This window comes from Colletotrichum acutatum (genome assembly GCF_030867785.1).
Source record: "Colletotrichum acutatum strain CBS 112980 chromosome Unknown BDZ83scaffold_111, whole genome shotgun sequence".
In the NCBI taxonomy this organism is placed as follows: domain Eukaryota; kingdom Fungi; phylum Ascomycota; class Sordariomycetes; order Glomerellales; family Glomerellaceae; genus Colletotrichum; species Colletotrichum acutatum.
In genome coordinates this window covers 84,631-108,287 of record NW_026849105.1, presented here as the reverse complement: position 1 = coordinate 108,287, position 23,657 = coordinate 84,631, and the positions used below count along the sequence as shown (strand labels likewise).

Sequence of the window (23,657 nt, the reverse complement as noted above, 5' to 3'; positions counted from 1 at the left end):
ATGATAAGGCTTGGCGCATCCCACCAACCTCTGGAGAATCGAGACACACCACATCTCGGCCAGAATTTTCTACCTCGAAACGGTGAGATTAACTCCCTCTTTGCGAAGACAAGAGTTACAAAACTACGTCACACCGCAGCATTACCGGTGGCAGTGCACATTTCGCGCTGGGCAGTGCAAAAATGTCGACAGCGGGGCTTGGCAAAACCGAAAGTAAGTACCCTCGCACAGAGTCGTAAGTGCCATTTGAATGAATGAGCAGTCAGTCGAACGAATCAAGGAAGTAACAAAATCTTCAACAAGATCTTTGCAAAAGAGGCCGCCTTGGAACTATCTGGGCCATCCATCTACCCTCCTGACACAGAACATCTCCTTTTCGCCATCTCATCTTGCCACTGACTTGTTTTCCACAGTATCCACGTATTCCAACCGAATCTCCTTGTCCTCCGAGCCAGTCGCATAGACAGCAGCGGGCGAAGTATCCGCCAAGACATCCTTGACGCTCTTGCGTTCTCGCAAAGCGGTCCAGACCGTGGTATGCATGCTCCTCATGAAGAGTAGATCCATATCTTCCAGCGTGAGACCTAGTACGGGGCGCCTGCGTCAGCCACAATGACAACGACGATGGAAAAGGAGGCTGAGGATAATGGACTCTAGAAGCAATAAGAACTAGTGAATAGTAGAAACAAAATTTACCTTTGGTTTCCGGTACGAAGAAGAAAGCCCACACGCCCATCAGGATCATGAGAGCGCCGAAGAACATGTAAGTCCCATAGCCGAGCGACGTAATCATGTAAGGCGTAGTCCGTGAGACAATGAAGCTCCACAACCATTGATCTGCTGTTGTGATTGCGACGCAGAGCATGCGAATGTCTAGGCTGAATACCTCGCTGCAGTACAGCCATGTGATGCCTTGCCTGTAGGAGTGGTTAGGCTTCATTATGCCTCATTCACAGACTACCAATGAACGAGCAACAGGAGCCTCACCATGTGGCGCAGTAGATCAAGCCGTATAGATACACGCAAACCATGGCGATATACCCCCATGCATTTCGGTCGGTATTACCAGCAGCCGCCTGGCCCGCAGGATCCGCAAGAAACGTGAAGCCACCAATGTACCACATTGGAAGGGACCCAACGAAGGCGCCCCAGATGAGACCGTTGCGCCGGCCGACCTTTTCGGCGAGCCAGACGGTGAAGATGACCATGCCGAGGGTCTTGGCTATACCGTAGAAGCCCGTCGCGAAAAGCTTGGTGCTCGTGCCTGTGATGCCAAGAGTCTCAAAGATGCGAGGTGAGTCTGTTGTTTTATGTCAGTGGAAGAGAACCCGGGTCAAAAGAACAAGTTCTTTTGCTCACAGTATGTAATGATGTTGACGCCTGTCAGATTCTGGCAGGCCATCAGAAGCAGACCGATGCCGATGCGGTTGCGAGAACCTTTCTCGAACAAGCGCTTGAACATTTGGGACTTTGTCATGCAATTTGCGCTGCTGTTTTCTACCTGCCGCTTGATATCACTGATCTCGGTGCTGACATAGTCATGGTCTGCTGGTAGCTCACGGATGTGAACCAAGACTCTCTTGGCGTCTTCCCATCTATCATTCTTCGCCAGCCATCTCGGCGACTCGGGACAAATGAAGATTCCAAAGAACAAAAGGACTCCGGGAAGCAGCTGCAAGGCGAGAGGTACAATCCACTGCGTTTGTGTCGAGTCTGAGATTGTGCGATCTACCGCGTAGTTGATCCAGAAGCCGCACATCCCTCCTCCCTGTGATGCAATTTCAAAAAGACCAACGAGGCGGCCTCGGATGGACGGTGGGCTGATTTCCGAAATGTACACAGGGACAATTAGGGACGTGGCACCAATGCCCAAGCCAGCGATGGCTCTTCCGGCAATCAGGAGTCCAATCTCTCCGTGGGAAGCTGTCATGAGAGTACCGCCTACCAGAAAGACAAGAGCAGAGATCATAATTGCCCTCTTACGGCCGAGCCATTCTGCCAAGGGGAACATCAGCAGAGCGCCGAAGAAGCACCCTGCCTGAAACGTGGAGACAATGTTGCCTTGGAGAGTATCACGGACGGTTGGCGAGCTATCCGCAAGGTCGAAATCCCGGCGGAATGAATCCAGAGCCATGGTGCCACCTATGACAGAGGTGTCGTAACCCACTGGGCTGTGTTAGTCTAGATCCCGTCTCTGTTGAGCTTGGGGGCGAAGTGAAACTTACTGGCAATAGCACTCATTGAGGCAATGATTGCTATCATGTGAATGCGCCAATTGCGGACTTCACTGGGATCATTCGTCCCATCTGCGTGGAGACTGAACCCCATCTTGCTCAGTACTCACTGCTCAGCCTCGTGGCGAGAACGAGTGACCTCAGGTCAGCCCCGGACTACCAATGTCTTGGCAGGTTGAACGAAATGTTGCAAACCGCCGTCTGTGCTGGGACCACAATGGCAAGAAAGCGTGACGACAATCGAATGTAAGCTACGCGAGGAATCGCGAATGGACAGGGCAATGACTCCAGCCACGATCGATGCTCAAGACCTTGATAGCCAGGCAGATTCGTTGACTGACATGCGCAAAGGCGATAATGTCTCCTTTATGGATGAGATACGACATGGCGGTATATTTGTCTGCATGGCGTCGTTACGTTGTAGGACTTGACGGATCAATGCGACGCTAGTCTATCTCACTGAGCAGCCCTGTAGACTGGCGGAAACCCATGTTGATGATGGTGCCTCGAGCGATACACCTTTTCGAGATCAGGTGGACAAGTTGAATGCAATTCAGTCGAAGCTAGGCCATCTTGTTCAGGGGATCATGGCCAAGATTCTTTCGGTAGACGACAAGCTTCCCCGCGTTCCCCGCGTTGGGTATGCAGCGACTGGGATGGTGAACTTGACATTCTTCCGCAACCACGGTAGTTGATGCTTGAAACATTGCTAATATCGGGATGCAGAGAGATAAAAATACGTTAAACAGAAACGGGAAGTGTTCAACGCGGCGCTAGATCATATCAGTTCTGGAAAATGCTCGAGTCAAGGCGTTCGTTGGACGCTTGGGTCATTGGCGCGAAGCTGGCCAAGAGTTTTGGACTGGGCCAAACGCCTTTGGATATGGGAGGTTGTTCATGAGACCAGGATGGATATTGAAGCTTCCTGGTTGTTCTGCTGTGATGTGGTGCAAGCCATGTGGTGTGCATCGATGCAGGTTGCAGGATGACAAGTTGGATCAGACGGTGGAGACCTGGAGAATTCCACGGACATCTGGCGGTACGGATCGAAGATGTTGTAAATCCATTGGTCAACCAGCCCAGCGGATTCCCGAAGATGTTCCAGAACTCTGAAATTCCATAGAGGAAAGAGCGAGCAAAGGCAGTTGCCACCAGCTGCATGGGAAGGTAGGTGCGTGCCATCCCTACCTGCAGCTGCTTACCTGATATGGACCAATGTGGACTGCCTCCTTCGGCTTGAGCTAAGCGAACCAATGGAACCCTTGGAGCGTGCCTGCCACAGCCACTCTTGGCGCTGACTAGCGCGGTCCCCCACGACCCCGGGGACTCCACTCCGAGCTTGATTCGACTGTGACTGTGCATCGCGACCGCCCTTTTTATTTTTTCTTTCTCATTCCTTGGCTCCTCTTTTTGTCTTTTTGACATTGTCTTCACATTTTTGGTGTTCACACTCCGTGACTCCTTTTTTCTCATCTCACAAACTTTGTTTTCCTCAATCAATCTCTTCCCGTTCCCCTTCTCCACATCGTTGCTCCGGTCCTCTCCTAAACTTTCCCCATCTCCATATTTCATATCACAACTCCGTGTGGGTTGAGCCAAGAGCTTATCATCGCTAGCTTATTGTTGCTGCCCATCGACTGATTCGCCTCAAGCTTCACGTTTCAATTCTCCCTCACTGCCTTCAAACTCCACTTCGAAATGCTGACCCGGCCGCCCAGACTTGGACCAACAACTCCACCGCGGGATGATATTGATGGATCTCGTTCTCAATATCTCCTTTTGGCAGCCCCCAAGGTATCGATTCTCAAGTACTCTGTACGGATACGGAGTATGGGACAGTGGCACAGAGTCCGGATATGACTGAGACCATGGACGGACAATGTCCCGATTCATGCACCCATTCCGTCATCAAACTTTGCCAGTCCGAAACCTCTCCGACCATTCTCCACGGGCAACTATGTCCCGCTGACACCGAATGGTCATTCGCCGCTGCTGTATACCTTCGGCCCTGCATCGGTCGGTCACTCCTCGAGTCTTGCTGGTTGATGAAGCCATCGACATTTTACAACAGCAGTTTGATGGCTCTTTTTGCCAGTGCGAGAGAGAAGCGGACCTACCGGAATTCAAAGGACGAGCACCCGATTGCGTTCGTTCCCCAAGCGCTTGCGTGCGTCTGAATCCCTTGGCAGTATCAAGAGGTCGAGAGCGATACGCCATCTGGGTTACGGCCGGCCACCGATCGGACACGGGAACCAGCACGGATGCCAACGGCGTCTATCTAATGGTGGCCAACCCCGCCGGGCGGCCGAATGGCACGATACTGGACCGCACCTGTTGCGGCTTCGAAGGATGTGCACGCTACTCGAGCCTCGGGCGCAGTATCCGTATATGGCCATGTTTACTGACGTTCACGGCCAACAATACTTGCAAACCTCGGTCTCGTCTGGAAAAAGTCTGGCCAGATTGGAAACGAATACCTCGGAATACATCATAGACAAACGCGATAAGGTCCCGGCACTTGCATCAACAAAATGCCAAGGTTCAAACATTGGCATGGCCAATGTTGCCAAGAACCCATTTACACGCTGTCAGTCTCCATTCTGCCCCCTGGTTTGGTTTCCCATCTCGTTGTTGCACAGCGGTTCTAGGATGGCCCCGTCTCAAGCCGTTCTTCCACTGAACATAGCTCGCTTCTTGATGCTCCAATTTAATTCCCTCATCGGGTCCTTTTGCACTTTTCCCTCTTGCACAGCCTCAATGCCCAGACCTTGGGCGGTTACCTCCCTCTCACCCTTTGGCTCCCCTTTGCACCAGCTACTTTTGCTAATCTCACCCAAAATGAGAGATTCCCCCCCCCGGCACGTCATTCTATCTCTCCATCGGAGCACTCCTCTGGCTCCTCTCTTTTGGCTCCTTCCCCTCTTGATCACGTCGTGCAAGACTTTTTGTTCTGTGACTTGACCGCCAAGACCAGAATATGCTTCCTGCTGTGATAGTCCAGAATCAAGCGCGCCTTTTTCTCCCATCCTCTGATGCACGTATCATTTTGGCTTCTCTGTGACCAATCCATTCTTTCTCTGTGGGGTCTCGGTTGACTTCATACCCTCTTGACTTGCCAAGAAGGGCATGTCGTTGTGAACACTCGTTCTGCACTGCCACTCTCAAGTCTCGCCGGTCCAAGATTCCAGACAACATCAGCCTATACCTCTAACGCTCTTGAAAACTCTTCTTCCTCATCATCAGTCTCGTCTTGTGTAAGGACTTCTCAAGGTCAGCTCAAACATGACAGCTACTCAAGGTTGATTATCCCGCACTACTCTCTACAACTCCACACGCCATCCGACGGAAAGTAGACTATCGCCTCTCGCCCGGAACCCCTCTTCTCTGCACTGCCTCGTCTGTTGTCACCATACAGCAGGCACGCAGGCTGACTTGACGGCGTCAGTGTACACTTAGGAAACGGAAACTTTCTTCGACGGGGCTAAAGGCGCAGTTACGCCAAGGCTCACGGAGGTCTTCACTCTCAGCGTTTTGGAATTCTTGGTTCGCCTTCGAGGCTCTCTACCTGGAAGGAACGCGAAGACAGCTCCGTACGCAAGTTGCCTCCGACATAGCCTTGTTGTACAGCCTGTGTGTTTCCCTTCCGCCTTCTTAATACTGTTCAAGTCGCCGGAGGTTACACCAACTCCCGTCAACCTAGCTTCACTCTTGTTGCAAACAATTTCTCTTTTCTCTTCCTAGAACTCTCTTCTCAACATTATTCTCACTCGTTCATGAGAAAGTCATAGCATCAACTCAAGACTACTCTGCATCGGTGCTAATGGCGTCTCTCGCACCACCGCAGTTGCGCGTCGACACCCGCAATTCTCGCGGGAATGACAATGACGACGCGATAACACCGTCACCCATATCGACGCACTCAAATCCGTTTCTTACTCCGGCAATCAGCGCTGCAACAAGTATGCATTCAACCGCCTTGACAGAAGATCCAGATACAGCTCTTCACCCCGATCCCGGCACGGAAGGCGATTTCGTCGTCGATAACAATCCTTTTGCTTTTAGCCCTGGGCACCTCAACAAACTTCTCAACCCGAAATCTTTGGCAGCTTTTTTCGCGCTCGGCGGCCTGCGCGGTATCGAAAAAGGATTACAGACAAATGTCAAAGCCGGTCTATCCCAAGATGAGGTGGGCGTTGGCGGTAGAGTGAGCTTCCAGGAGGCCACCGGCCACCAGGAGCCCTCCTTCGCCACATCCGGTGCACAGCCATCAGCCACAACACACCACGTCGATGCCAATGGTTTCACTGACCGAACCCGAGTTTACGGCAAAAATGTCCTGCCTGCCAAGAAGGCGACACCCCTGTGGAAACTCATGTGGGGTGCGTACAACGACAAAGTCATCATTTTGCTTACAGTCGCCGCCGCCATCTCGCTTGCCCTTGGCCTTTACGAAACTTTTGGTGCCGAGCATGATCCCCAAGAGGGTCAGCCGGTTGACTGGGTTGAGGGAGTAGCCATTATTGCTGCTATTCTTATCGTTACCTTGGTTGGATCTTTGAATGACTGGCAGAAAGAACGAGCCTTTGTCAAGCTTAACGCCAAAAAGGAAGACCGAGAGGTCAAGGTTATCCGATCCGGCAAGTCTTACATGTTAAACGTCGCAGAGATCTTGGTCGGCGATGTCATCCACCTCGAACCCGGTGATCTCGTCCCGGTGGACGGTATCTTCATCAGCGGCCATGATTTGAAGTGCGACGAGTCCTCGGCGACGGGCGAGTCCGACGCTCTCAAGAAGACGGGCGGCGATGCCGTCTACAACGCCCTGCAATCTGGAAATGCTACCAAGGACCTCGACCCCTTTATCATCTCTGGCGCAAAGGTTCTCGAGGGTGTCGGTACCTTTGTCTGCACGTCCGTCGGCACCAACTCTAGCTTCGGAAAGATTATGATGTCGGTTCGCACCGAGATGGAGGCAACGCCTTTGCAGAAGAAGCTCGAGGGTCTCGCTATGGCTATCGCCAAGCTTGGTAGCAGCGCTGCTCTTCTCCTTTTCGTCGTACTCCTCATCCGCTTTCTGGCTGGCTTGGGCTCCAACAACAGCTCTGGTGCCGAGAAGGCTTCCACTTTCATGGATATCCTGATCGTCGCCATCACCATTATCGTTGTTGCTGTCCCCGAAGGACTTCCGCTGGCTGTCACATTGGCTTTGGCATTTGCTACCACCCGCCTGTTGAAGGAGAACAACCTGGTCCGTATTCTGAGAGCATGCGAGACGATGGGTAACGCCACGACGATTTGCTCCGACAAGACTGGTACCCTGACCACGAACAAGATGACTGTTGTTGCCGGTACTTTCGGCTCAGCCAGCTTCTCCAAGTCGGTTGAAGGCGAGAAGACGATCAGCGCTGTCGAGTTTGCTCAGTCACTTCCTACAGCTACGAAGAAGCTCATCGTCCAGTCCGTTGCAATTAACTCAACCGCTTTCGAGGGTGAGGAGGAAGGCCAAGCCACCTTCATTGGTTCCAAGACTGAGACCGCCCTGCTCCAGTTCGCAAAGGATCACCTCGGGATGCAGGGACTGGCCGAGACTCGTGCCAACGAGGAGGTTGCGCAAATGATGCCATTCGACTCCAGCAAAAAGTGCATGGGTGCCGTCATCAAGCTCTCCAGTAATGACGGGTACCGCCTTGTAGTCAAGGGTGCTTCTGAAATTCTCCTCGGATACTGCAGCCAACAGATCAACGTCAACGATCTCTCCATCTCGGCTCTGGAGCAGTCTGACCGCCTCAATCTCGAGGCGACGATTGATGCCTACGCCAAGCAGTCTCTCCGCACCATCGCCCTCATCTACCAAGACTTCCCTCAATGGCCTCCTCACGGCGTCAACGCCACCATCGAGGGACACGTCGATCTGGGAGACGTCCTCCACGACCTCGTCTTCGCCGGTGTTGTTGGTATCCAGGACCCCGTCCGCCCCGGTGTTCCCGAGGCTGTCCGCAAGGCCAAGCACGCTGGTGTTGACGTTCGCATGGTTACTGGCGATAACGCTGTCACTGCCCAGGCCATTGCCACCGAGTGCGGCATCTTCACGGAGGGCGGTCTCATCATGGAGGGCCCTGTCTTCAGGAAGCTTTCTGTCGAGCAGATGAATGAGATGCTACCACGCCTGCAAGTCCTTGCCCGCTCTTCGCCTGAGGATAAACGCGTCTTGGTCACACGTCTCAAGGCTCTCGGTGAAACCGTCGCTGTCACTGGCGATGGTACTAACGATGCGCCTGCGCTCAAGGCTGCTGATGTCGGTTTCTCTATGGGTATTTCTGGTACTGAGGTCGCCAAGGAGGCGTCATCTATCGTCTTGATGGACGATAACTTTACCTCGATTGTGACGGCCCTGAAATGGGGAAGAGCAGTGAACGACGCCGTGCAGAAGTTCCTTCAGGTTTGCCGATCCGCACAACCCTTTTCCGACCGATTGAAGCTAACATGAATGTGCCCAGTTCCAAATCACGGTTAACATCACTGCTGTTCTCCTCGCCTTCATCACTGCCGTCTCCGATCCTGACATGGAATCCGTTCTCACCGCCGTCCAGCTCTTGTGGGTCAACCTCATCATGGACACCTTCGCCGCCCTTGCGCTCGCCACGGACCCCCCGACCGAGAAGATTCTCGACCGCCTGCCGCAAGGCAAGAAGGCGCCCCTCATCACCATCAACATGTGGAAGATGATCATCGGTCAGGCAATCTTCCAGTTGACCGCTACCCTGATTCTCCACTTCGCCGGTAACGCCATCTTTGGCTACGACGCTCACAACGAAGACCAGCAGCTGGAGCTCGACTCCATGATCTTTAACACCTTTGTGTGGATGCAAATCTTCAACGAGTTCAACAACCGTCGCCTGGACAACAAGTTCAACATTTTTGAGGGCGTGCACCGCAACTACTTCTTCATCGTCATCAACTGCATCATGGTTGGCGCCCAGGTTGCTATTATCTTTGTCGGTGGCAAGGCCTTCCGCATCACACCCGGCGGCATCAGCGGCGAGCATTGGGCTGTCTCTATTGTCCTCGCTTCTGTCTCCCTTCCCATGGCCGTCCTCATCCGTCTATTCCCCGACCCCTGGTTCGAGAAGATTGCAAAGACCGTCGGCAGACCTGTTGTCATCGTCTACCGTGCTCTTGGCAGATTCTTTACTACCGTCGGTGCCGCTTTCCGTCGCAAGAAGACCACTGAGTCCGACGCCACGTCCGAGGATGCTGGTGTCTCCTCAGGCTCTGACGACGCAAAGGTTGCTGCGCCTGAGATCGTCATCTCCGCCCAGGAGGAGAACACAAACACCAGAGATGTTGAGAAGGCTCAGTGATCAACCATCGTTGTTCATGATCCACTCCTTCACGGGCACTTATATTTGCATATACTTCCATTCCTCTGTTACATGTTACTAGTTACGATACCATTTAGTGCGGCTTTTTGTTTTTGTTTCTATTTCCTTGGCACGATTCTACGACCGGATTCTGTTTTGCGCACGTATATATAACACTGGCGGCGGGTATTACAACATACGCCAAAGACCAATCTAGTCTTGTTTCACGGGGCGTTCTTGGGGCTCGGGGCACCAAAATTCACGTGTGGAATGGTTCGGCACACTGGGACGGAGGGGCAAAACCTGTCATTACGGCATTAGAGAGCGATACTTGCATTATTGGTTACGATATGATACGATAGAATATGTTCTTTGCTTCGAGATACGGGAACAGTATCCAGTGCGATGAAATCAACAGAATCTTTTCACATTGAGCAATTTCCGGTACTTTTTTGACTTCTAATTGTTAATCTAATCCCTTGTAGCTAACGCTGCTTGTATCATGGTTGCCCGCCCCACTACGAACTACTGCACGGAATATCCGTGGGCGAATCCGTCGTCGAGACCGTGAGGTTATACACACTCAAGCTCTCTGAATGAGGCTCCAACCTCGGCGTGCCCTGAGCGTCCTTAAGGACCGTAAACGCCGCGCTCCCGCTAAAAGAAAGACATCGTCAGTACCAAGATCAAGACCGTCCCCAAGACAAATGTGTCACAAAACTTACTATGCCTGAGAGCAATTTCCCCCAACATATGTAGTCTGCACCACAATCTCCGCCACGAACGTCTTATCCGTCTCCGTCTCCCCGCCCACCGTCGCCCCGCGGATCAGATGCCACCACGACTTGTTTCCGTTCGGCGGGAGCAGCGACTGCTTGACGCCGAGCATGGCCGTGGCGCCCTCAAACGTCCTCCCAGCTAGGATCATTTTGCCGGAGGCGGGCCAGAAGTTGGTGAAGGTTGTGGTGGCGGCTTTGTCTTCTGATGTACGATAGTACTCCGAGACGAAGTCGGCGAAGGCGACGTCGACGCCGGCGGAGGGCTTGTATGGCGCCATGTCGACTGCGGCGGCGAGGGTTGCTGTTAGAGGGAGGAAGGTTGAGGGCTTCATTTTTGGTGATGTGTTGTTCGCTTTGCGGTAAAGACTGGGCTTGTTGAGGGGATACGAAGTTCAAGAGTTGTGGGATTCTCGAGTGTTCGACGAATGCAGAAGCTTGTCGTCACTTTCAGGACATTTACCCAGCTCTTTAAAGACCCCGCCTTCGATCACACCAACTCCGATCTCAGACCCCTCTTGACATGGGGGTTATTTCCAAGGACTCAGGCGATCAGCTCTTGCCCATCGGCGGCACCGGTCCAGCCGGATGCTCCGAGAAAAGAAAAGGGGCGGGCGGCGCGGCGTTCTGCGGGAACGGGAGGCCCTGGGAAACCTTCATCCCATGTCTGGCAGGGTGCACCCCAGCTCGGGCCCAGCCTTTTCCCGTATATCTGGGGACGATTCCGCTGGTACCGCAGTGAAAAGACGCGGATGCTTGCTTCTCGTTCCCGCTTAATCGCCAGATGGTCGTCTATTAAGGTTTAGGACGGACCGGCCAACTTGGGCCGAAATAAGGGGCGAACCGGCCGCAAAAAGTGCAGTGTTGAGCATATTGCCCACCCAAAGAGGCTCTCGCTTTCGCCGTACATAGGAGCCTGGGCGCGCTTATGCTATCATGATTATACAATTCGATCCGTCACATTAACACTTTTGTACGAAACACCAATAGTAGACACAGCCCTGCGTTGACTAACTTACCCACCTGAACCTGTCAGTTTATGCTACTGAGACGTATCTCAGGTTTCTATAAAATCCCACCGGCCCCATCTCACGAGAGCCTCATTCTCACTCAAGCAACTTCAAGCATCACCCACTCATCCCAAAGCGCGTTCACAAAAGTCACTCTTTTTTTTCTTTCGCCAGATTGTTTGCACTTTGCAGTTCCAAGATGCAGCTCACCTTTGCTCTCCCCGCCCTCCTCGCCGCGCGCTTCGTCGCGGCGATTGACTTCACGGACTACGACCCGCAGCCCGGCGTGCAACCCGACTTCAAAGCCTTCCTCAACGCGTAAGTTGCACAACAAATCCTCCAAGATATTGATATTGCATGAGGAATTGATTATTGACGGCTGTGATGTTCAGTCTCGTGACTCCTGCAGAAGATCCCACCGCAACGACGGCGTACACCGACTTCTTCACTGCGGACGGCATGCAGACGACGCTAAGCATCCACTGCGTCGGTGCGGATGCCATTACCAAGTGCAAGCAGCGGTTCTTGCCTACCGATGGTAGCATGTCTCTTACTGTATGTGAAGCCTCCCTAGCCCATGCATTTACCCTAGGGCCATGTTCTTTCTGTTTCTACTTCTGTCTAATGCGGTTTGAACAGCACTTTCCCAACACGACGTTCATCGCGGATAACAATGCAACGGCGACTGTCTATGAGGCTCACGGACGTATTGAGAATAACTTCAAGGCGGGTAACTGCTCGCAGATTTAGTAAGTTATCAACGAGGCCCAATCGAGAGTAGTATGAGCAAAGAGACGTTTATCTGACCGGCTTGGCCTTTAGCTACAAGACGCAGTATACGGTCCTTAAGACTACCGAAGGCGTGGATGCGGCGCCGAATCTGTCTACGAAGCCTGAGCACCAGGTGTACTGGTACCATGACTACTTTGTCAACCCGACGGGAGTGCCCTCCAACATCCCTTGCGATAGCTTGAAGGCGTGATCATGAGGGGTTTCTTCATTTTGTAGCACAATAGCATAGCGTAATGTCATGTGCATGTTTGAATAAGTTAAATACATTATAAGCCACTCTGTGTGATTACTTGTAAATTGTGCGTTGCCGTTGGCAAAAGGTATATTTTAAGCTGGTTCTGCGGATACAATGAGGCTCTTCATTCGGGACTACGATCGAACTCACTTAGAACTCCCGCCTTATCAGAGTGATCTACAATTATGATGCAAGACTTACTAGGCCTCCACTCGGTCTTCACATCATACCAGATCCCCTCGAAACCTCACAGAACTGCTAGAAGATGACCGCAATGTGCTTATATACCACTGTAACGGAGCGTCGAGAATTTTCTGATTGAAAATCGCTACAAGTGAGAAACATCTCGGGTCGATCGGTCGTTTTGCATAACCATGTATCCCATGTACTTCTTAGGCTTCCCAAACTATTCCAGCGGCTTCGGATCATTGAACTCAATATCATTACTTTCATTCCGCGTCTCCGGTTCCCCTGTTTCGAGTAGCCGGGTCCTTCACAGTCCCTTGGTTTCCGTCTTCCTTCTGATTCGGAGCTTGACCCCGTTTGGCGGGAATAATGCCTCCGTGAGCCAGTAGTTCTCCGGACGCTTGCCATTGTATTCAGGCGGAAATTCTACGTCATAGTGACCCAAAACGTAGGCGATAATCATCTTCAACTCAAAGTCAATCAAGAATCGACCGGGGCACGCGTGCTTTCCGTGCCCGAAAGGCAGATACTCGGGGCTCGTGGTGACAAATGTGACCGGCGGCGCCTTCTCGTCCTTTGCGGCCGCATCCTCGCGCATGCGGGAGAAGCGGAAGGGGTCATATTTCAGCGGGTCTTCCAGCACCTCGCCATCCGTCTGAGCCGGCTGTCCGAGGAAGGAGATGAGGGTTCCCTTGGGGAGATGATAGCCGTCGGGGGTCTTGAAGCCGTCTACCAAGACTTTTCGGAAGACGGCACGTCCGCCAAAGGAATTCAGGCGCAGAGTCTCTCGGGCGACGCTATCGGCTTTTACCATCTTGCTCACTTTGGCTTTTGTCCAGTCGTTGTCACCATCGGCGTACAGTACACGATCAACCTCGTCCCTGAGGGTCGTGATGGTGTTGAACTCCGTGTCTGATCCCAAAATGTTGAGAAGCATATTGGTGGCTTGGATACTGGTTTGATGCATGGATCCGAAGTTGGCTGCGATTAGGCGGCGCGTCATCATGTCCAAATCGTTGAACTCTTCTTGGCGGTGGTCCTTGGCGTAACGGGCCATCATCTGCAGGTGATCTTGAGGCTCAATGTGGTCTGGGTCATCGCGAGCGAACTTCAAAGTCTCGAGACGCTCCTTCCAAAGCGGCTCGAACATCCTCTTGAGTCTGTTGATCTTGCCATGTATCGTAAAGTTGACAGCCCTACCTACAACAGGTCGAAGAACTCGAGGGCTTGCTCCGGAAGCGCCGGCGTTCATGATGAGCTGGTTGATAATATCGAAGTTGAGGTTGAGGTAGTCTTCGTTACGGCCTACTTTCCGTCAGCTTGATATCTCTGTGCAGCCGTCCATATGGAGGGTACCTACAAAGGCCCAGGCCTGGGCCGATGGTGAAGCGACTAGCTGCCTGCGCAACGACCATCTTCAACGACTCGAATAGGTCGATTTCCTTCCATTCCGGATTGGTCCCAAACCACTTGTCAAAGGCGGTACCGAGTTCCTCGTTCATGGCGGCGCAAATATTCTCCAGGATCGCATTCATCTCGGTCTTGACCAGGTGTCCTTGCCACGCATCCACCACATATCGGTCGTGGCCAAGAGCCCAGTGAACCTGATCGACCTCTGCAAAAGCGGTGCTGGGATCGAGCTGACTTTCCGGCTGTGTCTGAACCCATCGCATCGAGCTCGTGGGCATAATGACCTCATGGCGGAAACCGATACCTGGAATGATGACCGGCTTTCCCTTTTTGGTATACTAGGTCTAAAGTTAGCGAACGGGAGGTGATGCGAAGACCGAGATAGGATTTACGTTATCGTAGGCCTCACGGAACAGACCCTGGCAGTCGGTATAGAACCGCAAATACGTGCGGATGCTGAATCGTGTGGCCCCATCAGGTTCGCCAATGAGCGGGATGCCCTCAGGGTAAGGGATACTGAGAAATAGTCGGCTGATGATATATAGCAGGGCCACTGACCCCAGCGCGAGCAAGCCGACGCCTGACAAGCTGGCAACTGGAGGGAGAAGCTGCGATGTGGGCGCCATCTTGGTTCGCAAAGACAGACAGTGACGCTGTCGTGGTGATTGAGCAAGAGAGATGCGGGATGTCGTTCACCACATGTTGCCGGAAATATGGGCGAAACGTTTGAGCTTTAAAGGTGCCCCTAAATGCTGACAGATTCCATCCCATCTGCTGGCTAGCTAAAGTAAAACATGCTGGTAGGAGTTGTGAGCTGTAGAGTTGGAGGCGGGTGGGCCTCACAGGGAAGCCAAACAGGGATGATGGTCCTCTTAGCGCGCCCGTTTCCACGTAGTCAATGGCGGTAATTTGGATGCCTGGGCAAGCAGGGCTTCATAGGGCTGTCTCGGATCCCGTGGGAGTAATTAAGTATCTTTCGCACTTTGCTACCTCACATGACTCTGTATGTCTGATGGGCAACATGAGCCTCTCTTTGTCATCTTGCATCAATACATGCACAAAGACACGATACCTATCATGACTCCAATGTCTCCAACTGGCCGGATCCTTGGTAGCGAGAAATAAGGTTGGTTGATCTTGAGCTCTAAGAACGCTAACAGCGTACATTTCTGTATTAAACATATTCTACGACCTACTCTGTCGCCTTTGTAATTACTTCAGTAAGGACAGCAAATGCATCTTCTCTTTACACATTCGGGTCAATATCCATACTGTCTACGACTGCCCTACCCCAGCAGAGCCTGCCGAGACCTTGATCCTTAGCGCGATATCAGCTCACAGAGTTCCCACTTCACACCCTAGCGCGTGTAAGCAGCCACTCTACCGTAAAGGGAAATCCGCTTTCTCTCACTTATCATTGGGCGAAGACGATCTCTCAACGATTGGCTTGATCGGAAAAACGTCGCTTTCCAAATTGCCGGGTTATCATTGTCAAGATGTCCAGGGGTGATGCAATCTTGTGTCTGACATGCAGCTATTGGATGACGCAGCATCCTGACAGACTAAAAAATCACCATGAGGCTCAGTCTCGACCACGCGTACATCACAACCAGCAAAAGATGGACGATCTGGGAATCGAACCCAGGACCTACCGCATGCTAAGCGGTCATTATACCACTAAACCAATCGCCCAATCATGATCTAGCCCGGACTTGAACCGGAGACCTTCAGTGGAACAGGGGGAGAACTCGATGAGGAGATCTCGGACTGTTAGACTGACGTGATAACCAACTACACCACTAGACCATCTTACGATGAAGAGATTTAGGGGTGGATGGCTCCAAGAGTGGCTCCCAAGGTCCCGATGCAGAAGTTCGTGAAGTGAAGAAGATGGTTGGGTACGAGTTGTGGAGAGTTGAAGCTTAGCCCTGTCCCAGGGTTCCACAGCTTTGGGAGGTAGGCTTCATTCGAGTCTGAACAGGTTTGAAGAGGGGAAAGCTAATCAATACCTGATATGCATCCTTCAAAGTCCGATCCTACGGAGAGGACTGGTCATGCCTTAACCTGGATCATAGGCAGTGCTATGAACCTGAAATGGAATATAAGGTCAGCCTTAATCTCCGAAGCGAACATCTCTTTGTTAGCAAATGAGTAGGAAGGTACAAATTCAATCACCACAAAAATGGAAGTGCGAGGAAATGGATACATATTCTTGTGTCTGTGTGTCTCCGATTCAACGCTGTTGACAACTAAATACTAAGAGGTCAAATGGGCAATCGCCATTGCGCTGTAACTCATTTACCTTTTTCAGAAGGTTTGACGTTATTCCGCGGGTCTGGAGGGGAAAGTCTACCTGCTTTGGTTATCGATCGCTCAGTCCAAGAGGTGTTGGCTGTATTCCAACTGCAGATTGAAATGGCCTGGTTTGCAATACACTCGGTTCGCTGAGAGCGAGGCTTGTAAGTGAGGTGGGTAGTAGGAGGACACAATTTTACTGCATGGAGCTGATAAGGTCTTCTATTCTCGATCGAATCAGTTTAGTTTATGTATTTCTGAGCGGGCAATAGGACGTCATCGTTCATAATGCGAGTGATAGCTGGCATTTTAAGCGACCCAGGTTCTGCAAGACTGCGCAGGCTACAACGATCAAAGCTCAGCTTGGATCTCCCGTGAACCCTCACGGAAGAATACGGTCTACGTCAAGATCATCAGCAGGATATTATCAGCCCAACGGTACCCGGATAGGAAGTAATTGTCAGCCATGCAGGTTGGAAAATAGAGAAACTTCTAGACGTGTTATATTCAAGGAATGGTATCACAGTATGAAGCTTAAGATGTGCTCTTCGGAATGCTTATCAAATGATTGAAACATACAGTGCAAGCTGTCGCATGTAAAATGAAGCCACCTCCCAAAATGCTTTTAAAATCAACGCTGGTTTTGAATCATCCCCATCTCTTTCCATTTCGGATCTCCTAGGGCATCTCAACTGCTCTCTGAACTGTTTTGTCTCGCAGAATCGATGTCTACTTGAGTATTGACGTGCTGTAGTTCGTGAACATCCTGCATTGGTGACGGTCAGTACTAGTCATTGAGTCAAAGTAAGCAGTACCTTTGCTTACAATATTTTATGTTTTAAGCTCAGCGCTTGGTGCTTTGTCCTTGATGGTGATCTTGAGCTCCAACTGATCCTTCACTGAGTGGCTCGTAACCGAAATATCGACATCCATTGAGCTCGGAAACGTATATGAATCCGACGGGTCATCTGACGGAAAGAACCAGTCCTTGATTGTCTTGCCGTCGTTGTACTTCACTTTCCAGTGGGACCGAATAGGCTTGAAGAAGCCGCGCTCGGGAGACTCAATGCCAATACAGAAAGATGTAAGGGCTTCCAGCTCTTGCCAGCAGAGCATCACGTCGTCGAACCCGCTCTTGCCAAAGTAACACCCCTTTGTCCACGACATGAGCGATTCTCCATCTTTAGGCGCCAGGGTGACCTGACTGATGTCCTGGATCATCCGGACATCGGGAGACGTTGGTACATTGTGCTGCGTGAGCTCGAAGCTCTTTGACGCCAAGTTGGTAAATGTGAGGGAATGATCAGGACTAATCATTCTGACGTTTGGGTTGTACATCCTGAGACCTCCGCGCGAAAGGCGCGCGCTCAGTTGCTATGTATTGGGTATATATATCTGTGAGGCTGCAAGGATGCGATGGTCGCGGCGTCGTCGGGGGATCTCGCCGAGCTTGGCACAAACTCAGTAATGTGGTGGAAATCCGGATGAAGATGAAAATGGGCGTCGACAGGGGGGCACATTCCACTCATAAGGCAAAGACATATAAGAAGTGGCTTCCGCAAAAACGCCAGGAAATCTGGCTGCTATCAATGGTTGACAAATTCCTGGGGCAAAGCGCTGCTTCCGGTAAGGAACGATACTTGGCTGGCTTACGGTGACGCTCTCGTGGCTTGCCATTGCATTGTCATTGTTGAATGAATTAGGAATGGTTCATGAATATGGTGGGACGGCTGGAAGTGGCAACGACTATGACCAATTTTTGTTTGAAATGTTTCCGTTTGCGGAACGGTTGGGTTCGTTATCATACCGATCTAGAGTCGACTCTGAGTTACGCCGGGCCGGAATGCAGAAGTCTCAAGTCATTCACATCATCTCGGCCGATCAGTAATTTTGCGTCTTCCGCTTAATCGCACCATCACTGGGTTGATTAGCATCGATCTCTTGGTCTATCTCAAGTCCATGGGAAGGTTCTTCACAGCTGCATGGAGAGATACTGTCAGGGAACCACTGTTGATGGCCGAGTATTTCCTCTTTTTTAGGTCTCCTACCGATTCTGCCGTTTTCCGAACAAAGATGTGAAATGTTGGGGGACTGGCTGCGTGCCTCGGTTAGTGCGCATTCCCCGGATTCATTGTTGCGCGAGCCAATACCTACTACCAAGACGTGGAAGGATCTCGACCGTTGACTGAAGTCGGGTATCCAAGTGAGACAAAGCTGGGGCCCAAAATTGTCTAGTCTTCGCGTTGCAAACCTCCGTCGAGCACACTGGCAACTGCTTTTGTATCTTATCGTTTTACGCAAATGATTGTTTAAGTATCTGAGGTCAAATGTGCTATTACTCCTTATGGACTTCAGATGCGGTCTTCTTCAAAGGTGTTTGGCCTAGGCTTGTATGAAATATGTGGCATTAATTATTCGCTGTGTTGGAGAGCTAAATTCATCACGCTTCCAAGCAAGTCCCAAGCTCAGCCAATAAGTCCTCAGCCAAGACATCAATGGCGCCGGTCCTCTCATCTTCAATGCCGAATGAGAGGAACAAAACATCGTCCAAGAAACCGTGGTACCTCTGGTCTTGCCTCTTCCAGCTCATGGAGGTTACGTAAAACATGTCGGACCCTCCACCAAGTTTCTCCTCACGTCCGTGTATCCATATCGGTCTCTTTGACATGGCGAATATCTCGAATGGGGCCTTTTGTCGGAACACCATGACATACGGTTCGTACTCGCTATGGAACTGATAGAAGGTTTTGTGCTGGAACACCGTAAAGACAAAAGTGTTTTCACTGGTGGCTCTGCAAGTCGGGTCGCTGCGCTTGCAAAATGTGATGCGCAGCGAATTCGTGGCCTGGTGTATCGATTCGAGATCCGGCGGCAGCTTCGGCATGTACTTGCTCATACAAGCCTCGTCTCCGGCAGCCAACGGCGCAAGGTCCGGACCTACGGAGCCGTCCGCGTTCAACTTCGCAAAGACTCGCTTCGGCGCCACGTCATGGTGGACGTAAACTGCGCCCTCTTCGTCCCAGAACGGAAACCAGTTCTTCTCCATCATGCCCCAAGGCGCAGGACGCTGGAGCTCCGTTCCAAGACCAAAACCTTGATCCAACGACGTCTCGAAGCCCCAGTCTCCGAGCGTTCGGAAGTCCTGCATGAACTGTCCGAAGCAGGCGAATATTGAGTTGGAGCCGTAAACGATAAACGGTGCTTTGGGTCCGTACAAGACCCGCGCATCGTGGGGCCCAACGTTCATGGCGATGTAGGCCAGTTTCGGTGGGCACTTGTCATCACCACTCTTCGTGGCTGCGATGGGTAGAACCGTGGGCTCATCGACGCAGACAAGACCTTCCAGCGTGAAGGTGGCATTGCAAGTGATTTCCACATGCTCAGAGTTGTCGTGATTTATTTTCCGCCTTTGCGCCACAATGACATATGTATTTTCAATGGTGGGATGCGGAATGATATTAGGGTTGATTGCACCTTCGTCGTCGAATCGTATGGCGAAGAACTTCTTGTTAAAAGTCGACGTCGAGAATATCTCATGATGTGTTTGCTTTGATGCGGGCGGATGATCAGGCACGCCATCTACGGGCTGTACCTCCGTCGGCAGGTCCGAGGGCGCCGGCCGCGAGTGCGGTTTGAGTTCATCGCCTTGTCTCCAATTCGGTGCAAAGATGTGATCGAACCAAGAATTGAATCCCGAAGCGGAGTCTCTGAAGTCGAGACATCGTATACCGACATAAACGAGAAATAAGAAGGGGCCTACGATGAGGATGACGCGCTTGAAGTCTCTAGCTATCATCGCGAGGTGGGAGGACTGTCTGCATGCGCCGAGGTGTCGAGGGACAAGCGACTGGGACGGGCGGCACGTCGAACGTGGGGTCAGAGCATGCAGAGTCAAGTGATCCAGCTAGTCCTATAGACAGATAACCTTGCGGTGAATGCGTAGGTAGGCACTTGGGGTGCTCAATTCCGATAGTCAGGTTACGTGAAAGAGCGGTGTTGTGCGAAATTTCTCCACACATGTGCTGGCCGAGCTCCAGGATGATGGATCACGATTGCATCACAAACAAGAGCTCCAAGGGATGTGGGGGACCTAGGATGCAAGGCTGTCGAAGTGAAGCTAAGAGGAAAAACACGGGGAAGTATTCGGGAGATGTATGCCGTGTGATGGGGATCGACAGACGAGCAAGTGAATACTACCATGGGAGTTGGAGCTTTCGACTTCCCCTCACTTACAATTTGAGAAGCGCGGCCAACTATTGCTCGTCAACCCCAGCCACCCGCATTATTAGTGCGAAGGGTCAGGTAAACTGGGATGTATGCACGAAGCTTAGTGATGGAGTGTTCCTCAGATCAACTCTCAAGTTTGATCAACGATTAGCTCCTCAAGCAGATTGGTGAATGGTAAAGCATAATCTCGCTACTTCAAGCATGTGAGCATGTGAGTTGCCTCGGTGAGCTGCGCGAACCCCTGGCCTGAGTTGCAATCCTATTCCCCTCATGAGCTCCCACACCACTTCCATTTGGGGGAAAGCATCCGCTCTTGCAGCGTCATTGGGTGTGACACAGCTGCAAGTCGATAGGAAAAGAAGACACACGAGAAATTGAGGTTCGGGCGGGAAGGGCAAACCCCAACTTCGCCTACTGCAGGCTGAGTCAACTAGACAGCGCGTGGCGGACTCAGTCCCGTCGACACCGTTGGCTCAGCCTAGCGGCCCGGGTGGCAAGTCTATCGTCGCTGCATACTGGACGCGCTCTAGGGTTCAACTAAAAAAGGCTCAGGTCCATGGCTCTGGATAGTACCCAATCCGATTGCAGCGTCACAATGAGCACCTGGTTTGTCTGAGCGTCTTGGTCTAGTCTTGCGCGGTGGAACAGTGTTGTTGATTGATCAATTACAAGTGGTTTACACCAATCATTACTTCGTGCTAGAAGCCGTAAATGTCTCGGCAGTCCCGAAATACATGTGCCCGAACGCCAAACTCCCCTCAGCCTAGGTATCTCAAGCCTTTGCTGGCGCTGTTGGCAGTGTTTTCCTGTAGAGCCATTGAGCAATTCTCACACTAGGCTCGTCAATGAACCTCGTGACAACCTCAGCGATCCAAAGAGTGACCGGCAGAAGTATCACATGAGGAATAAGGAAGGCCGGTTCCAAGCCGAGGGGCCCAATTTTGGGTAACGGAAACCTGTCGACCAGGTGCGCGAGATGTTGTCGTTCTGTCTCTTTGTGATACCCAACGGCTGTGTAGAGTCGATCGCCCAGAGTCCCCAGGACTGGTCCGTGGACCAAGTAGAGCGCAAAGGAGATTCGCCCTAGATACTGACAGAAGCGAGTCTCGAAGAATCTCTTAAGCCACCAGATTCGGGGGACCGCAGATACCAGCATTGCGGCTGCCCAGAAAAGGTAAAACCACTTGTAGTCGAAGACGGCTTGAGGCTTGAGAAAAGATAAATAGTACCACCCGCGGTTGTCTCGCATCTTCATGACGTCTCCGGTGTAAGACGGGACACCGCCGAGATACATTGAGACGGCGAAGAGGTGGTAGTAAATGAATATTTTGGCGGGTTCCAGCCTCTTGAAGAAGTTGGGGAGGTCGTTTTTCTTCGCTAGAAGGTCGAGATCGCAGAGCATCATGCCCATGACGAACATGGCTCCGTACCATCCATCGGCAATGTACATGAAGTAAAAAGCCAGACCAGCCTCGCACCAGAGTCGAGCGTTTCTGGTGCACCTGGAAAATGCGAGCAGCGACGTGTAGACGATGACTGAGCCCTTCATCTCGACAGGGATGGACCAAAGGTGCGGATTCCAACTGAAGAAAGGACCGCCTCCGGTGGTGAAGACGAAGCTAAAGTTCTTCAGCTCGCAATAATAGAGCCAGACGTCATCTCTCCAAGTTGGCGCACGTTCGATATTGTCGACCCAGATATTGAACATGTGGAGGAATGTCATGTAAGAGAAAGTTGTTGCCGCCAATGGGAGATAAAGTCTCAGCCATCGCCTGAATAACGCCGAGCCGACATTCTCTGCGAATTTTCCGTGGTCTCCGGACTGGATCAAGCTCAGAGGTTTAGCTGAGAGAACATAGCCGGATATGACGAAGAAGACTGATACTGAGAAGTGGCCTCCAGTGAATAAGTGGCGGATGCCGGGAAAGGCAATGAAGTGATATTTATTTTCGTATCCAAAGGCGTTTTCAAAGATTCTGTTTTGAACGTGAGGTTCATGAGCCCATAGTTGATTGTGGTGCCAGTACACCAAGAAGGCAGCGAAACCTCGTAGGCCGTCGAGGTATGCTGTGGGCCGCAGCTTCTCTGGATTCTTGGTGTCTTTGATGGGCCAGAAGAAGGTGCTCAGGCTGGAGATATTCAGTCGAGATGGCCGCCTGATTCGTACGAGGGAAGCAGGCTTCCAGTCGCTTTCATCTGCGAGCCATTTGGACTTGTCGCACCAGGTAGGCTTAACTTCATCCCACTCGTGGCTGTCGAGAATGCCTTCGTTTCGTGGAGGCATCTTTAGGCTGTTGAAGACTTGCTGAAGACAATGAATCGTGTAAGAAGGAGTCTTTTCAGCCTCAAGCTGACACTTGATGCGTGCTTACGGTCGAGGACGGCCGCCGGGTGTCCTCGCTTGCGTGATGCTGCAGGACGAGGTGTTCTCGACCCTTGCCTCTCCGGAAATTTTGATGATTTGGGAAAAGAGGCACGGGTTCTTTTCAGTATCAACGAATCCTGCACGGGCTCGTCGGCAGTCGTCAGCCAGGAGGTTGCTCCTCGAGTCCTTGGGCGGGTGTAGTCCGGCTTGGCGTTGATCGACTGAACCTTGCGTTGCTTTCTCCGCGCAAAGTTAAAAGCCCATAGACTTAGTTCGTGTCAACAAGTCGTTCATCCAGAGTTTCACAAGCCAGGAAAAGAGGCACAACCAGCTGAACCTGACGAAGATTCCTCGGTCGAGCCAAGACAGCATGCGGGGTGGCGCTGTAAGTCTAGGATCAGAGGTCCACAATCCTTCCGGGGGTTCCTGGTTCGATATGCGGGGGATAGACCGGGGTAGAATGCGGAGAGCCAGGCTAAGACTCCAAAGTCCAACAACGAAATGATCAAAGTTAAGCGGCGTAGGAGCGATATCACTCATCTCCCTCATCGTGACGCATCTCCTCCTTCGTTGGTTGCAATCAAACCGGGCGTCCCTGGCAGCCATCACAAGCGGCGTAGCATTTAGTCGGCCTAGCTTGGGATTATCATCCGACACACAAACCGCTCCTCCGACTCGAGCTCTCGGCCGGTTGAGCAATCGAGATTGCAAGAATCCCCTCGTGAAATTTTTATTATCCACCTGCAAGCCCACCTGATTTGGAAGG

General features: G+C 51.8%; 8 protein-coding genes and 2 non-coding genes across 10 annotated transcripts; 2 read left to right on the top strand and 8 right to left on the bottom strand.

The window, feature by feature from the left end:
- Positions 1 to 384: 384 nt before the first annotated feature.
- On the bottom strand, positions 385 to 2,328 carry BDZ83DRAFT_755901 (quinate permease; the record flags this gene model as incomplete). The annotated part of the gene is made up of 5 exons (XM_060514677.1): positions 385 to 584; positions 697 to 917; positions 988 to 1,300; positions 1,360 to 2,166; positions 2,226 to 2,328. The coding sequence occupies 5 exons, from the start codon at positions 2,326 to 2,328 to the stop codon at positions 385 to 387; spliced, it is 1,644 nt and encodes a 547-aa protein (XP_060360754.1).
- Positions 2,329 to 6,195: 3,867 nt separating this feature from the next.
- BDZ83DRAFT_655447 (calcium-translocating P-type ATPase) lies at positions 6,196 to 9,595 on the top strand (the record flags this gene model as incomplete). The annotated part of the gene is made up of 2 exons (XM_060510798.1): positions 6,196 to 8,673; positions 8,732 to 9,595. The coding sequence occupies 2 exons, from the start codon at positions 6,196 to 6,198 to the stop codon at positions 9,593 to 9,595; spliced, it is 3,342 nt and encodes a 1,113-aa protein (XP_060360753.1).
- Positions 9,596 to 10,113: 518 nt separating this feature from the next.
- Positions 10,114 to 10,706, bottom strand: BDZ83DRAFT_587010 (uncharacterized protein; the record flags this gene model as incomplete). The annotated part of the gene is made up of 2 exons (XM_060505997.1): positions 10,114 to 10,252; positions 10,321 to 10,706. The coding sequence occupies 2 exons, from the start codon at positions 10,704 to 10,706 to the stop codon at positions 10,114 to 10,116; spliced, it is 525 nt and encodes a 174-aa protein (XP_060360752.1).
- Positions 10,707 to 11,410: 704 nt separating this feature from the next.
- On the top strand, positions 11,411 to 12,632 carry BDZ83DRAFT_39168 (uncharacterized protein). Its single transcript, XM_060502794.1, has 4 exons — positions 11,411 to 11,699; positions 11,774 to 11,936; positions 12,021 to 12,130; positions 12,204 to 12,632. The coding sequence occupies exons 1-4, from the start codon at positions 11,581 to 11,583 to the stop codon at positions 12,361 to 12,363; spliced, it is 552 nt and encodes a 183-aa protein (XP_060360751.1). The 5' UTR covers positions 11,411 to 11,580; the 3' UTR covers positions 12,364 to 12,632.
- Positions 12,450 to 14,813, bottom strand: BDZ83DRAFT_707596 (cytochrome P450). Its single transcript, XM_060511550.1, has 3 exons — positions 14,397 to 14,813; positions 13,955 to 14,342; positions 12,450 to 13,899 (listed from the first exon to the last, which is right to left on the bottom strand). Exons 1-3 carry the CDS (start codon positions 14,628 to 14,630, stop codon positions 12,902 to 12,904), a joined length of 1,620 nt encoding a protein of 539 aa, XP_060360750.1. The 5' UTR covers positions 14,631 to 14,813; the 3' UTR covers positions 12,450 to 12,901.
- Positions 14,814 to 15,624: 811 nt separating this feature from the next.
- On the bottom strand, positions 15,625 to 15,696 carry BDZ83DRAFT_t251. The gene has a single exon. It is a non-coding gene; the product is annotated as a tRNA-Ala (tRNA).
- Positions 15,697 to 15,701: 5 nt separating this feature from the next.
- Positions 15,702 to 15,810, bottom strand: BDZ83DRAFT_t250. Its single transcript has one exon. It is a non-coding gene; the product is annotated as a tRNA-Val (tRNA).
- Positions 15,811 to 17,130: 1,320 nt separating this feature from the next.
- On the bottom strand, positions 17,131 to 17,637 carry BDZ83DRAFT_587021 (uncharacterized protein; the record flags this gene model as incomplete). Its single annotated transcript, XM_060505999.1, has 1 exon — positions 17,131 to 17,637. One exon carries the CDS (start codon positions 17,635 to 17,637, stop codon positions 17,131 to 17,133), a length of 507 nt encoding a protein of 168 aa, XP_060360749.1.
- Positions 17,638 to 18,739: 1,102 nt separating this feature from the next.
- Positions 18,740 to 20,095, bottom strand: BDZ83DRAFT_587017 (uncharacterized protein; the record flags this gene model as incomplete). The annotated part of the gene is made up of 1 exon (XM_060505998.1): positions 18,740 to 20,095. The coding sequence occupies one exon, from the start codon at positions 20,093 to 20,095 to the stop codon at positions 18,740 to 18,742; it is 1,356 nt and encodes a 451-aa protein (XP_060360748.1).
- A 1,203-nt stretch (positions 20,096 to 21,298) lies between these two features.
- On the bottom strand, positions 21,299 to 23,047 carry BDZ83DRAFT_761083 (acyltransferase; the record flags this gene model as incomplete). The annotated part of the gene is made up of 1 exon (XM_060515176.1): positions 21,299 to 23,047. The coding sequence occupies exon 1, from the start codon at positions 22,808 to 22,810 to the stop codon at positions 21,299 to 21,301; it is 1,512 nt and encodes a 503-aa protein (XP_060360747.1). The 5' UTR covers positions 22,811 to 23,047.
- Positions 23,048 to 23,657: the final 610 nt, after the last annotated feature.

What these genes read in the sequence shown, in the direction of transcription:
- BDZ83DRAFT_39168 (XM_060502794.1), top strand. Translation starts at nt 11,581, where the DNA reads ATGCAGCTCACCTTTGCTCTCCCCGCCCTCCTCGCCGCGCGCTTCGTC. An exon ending in TTCAAAGCCTTCCTCAACGC is followed by an intron (nt 11,700 to 11,773) that starts GTAAGTTGCACA and finishes TGTGATGTTCAG; the next exon opens with TCTCGTGACTCCTGCAGAAG. An exon ending in GGTAACTGCTCGCAGATTTA is followed by an intron (nt 12,131 to 12,203) that starts GTAAGTTATCAA and finishes CTTGGCCTTTAG; the next exon opens with CTACAAGACGCAGTATACGG.
- BDZ83DRAFT_707596 (XM_060511550.1), bottom strand. Translation starts at nt 14,630, where the DNA reads ATGGCGCCCACATCGCAGCTTCTCCCTCCAGTTGCCAGCTTGTCAGGC. An exon ending in TCCGTGAGGCCTACGATAAC is followed by an intron (nt 14,343 to 14,396) that starts GTAAATCCTATC and finishes CTTTAGACCTAG; the next exon opens with TATACCAAAAAGGGAAAGCC. An exon ending in CGGCCCAGGCCTGGGCCTTT is followed by an intron (nt 13,900 to 13,954) that starts GTAGGTACCCTC and finishes GACGGAAAGTAG; the next exon opens with GCCGTAACGAAGACTACCTC.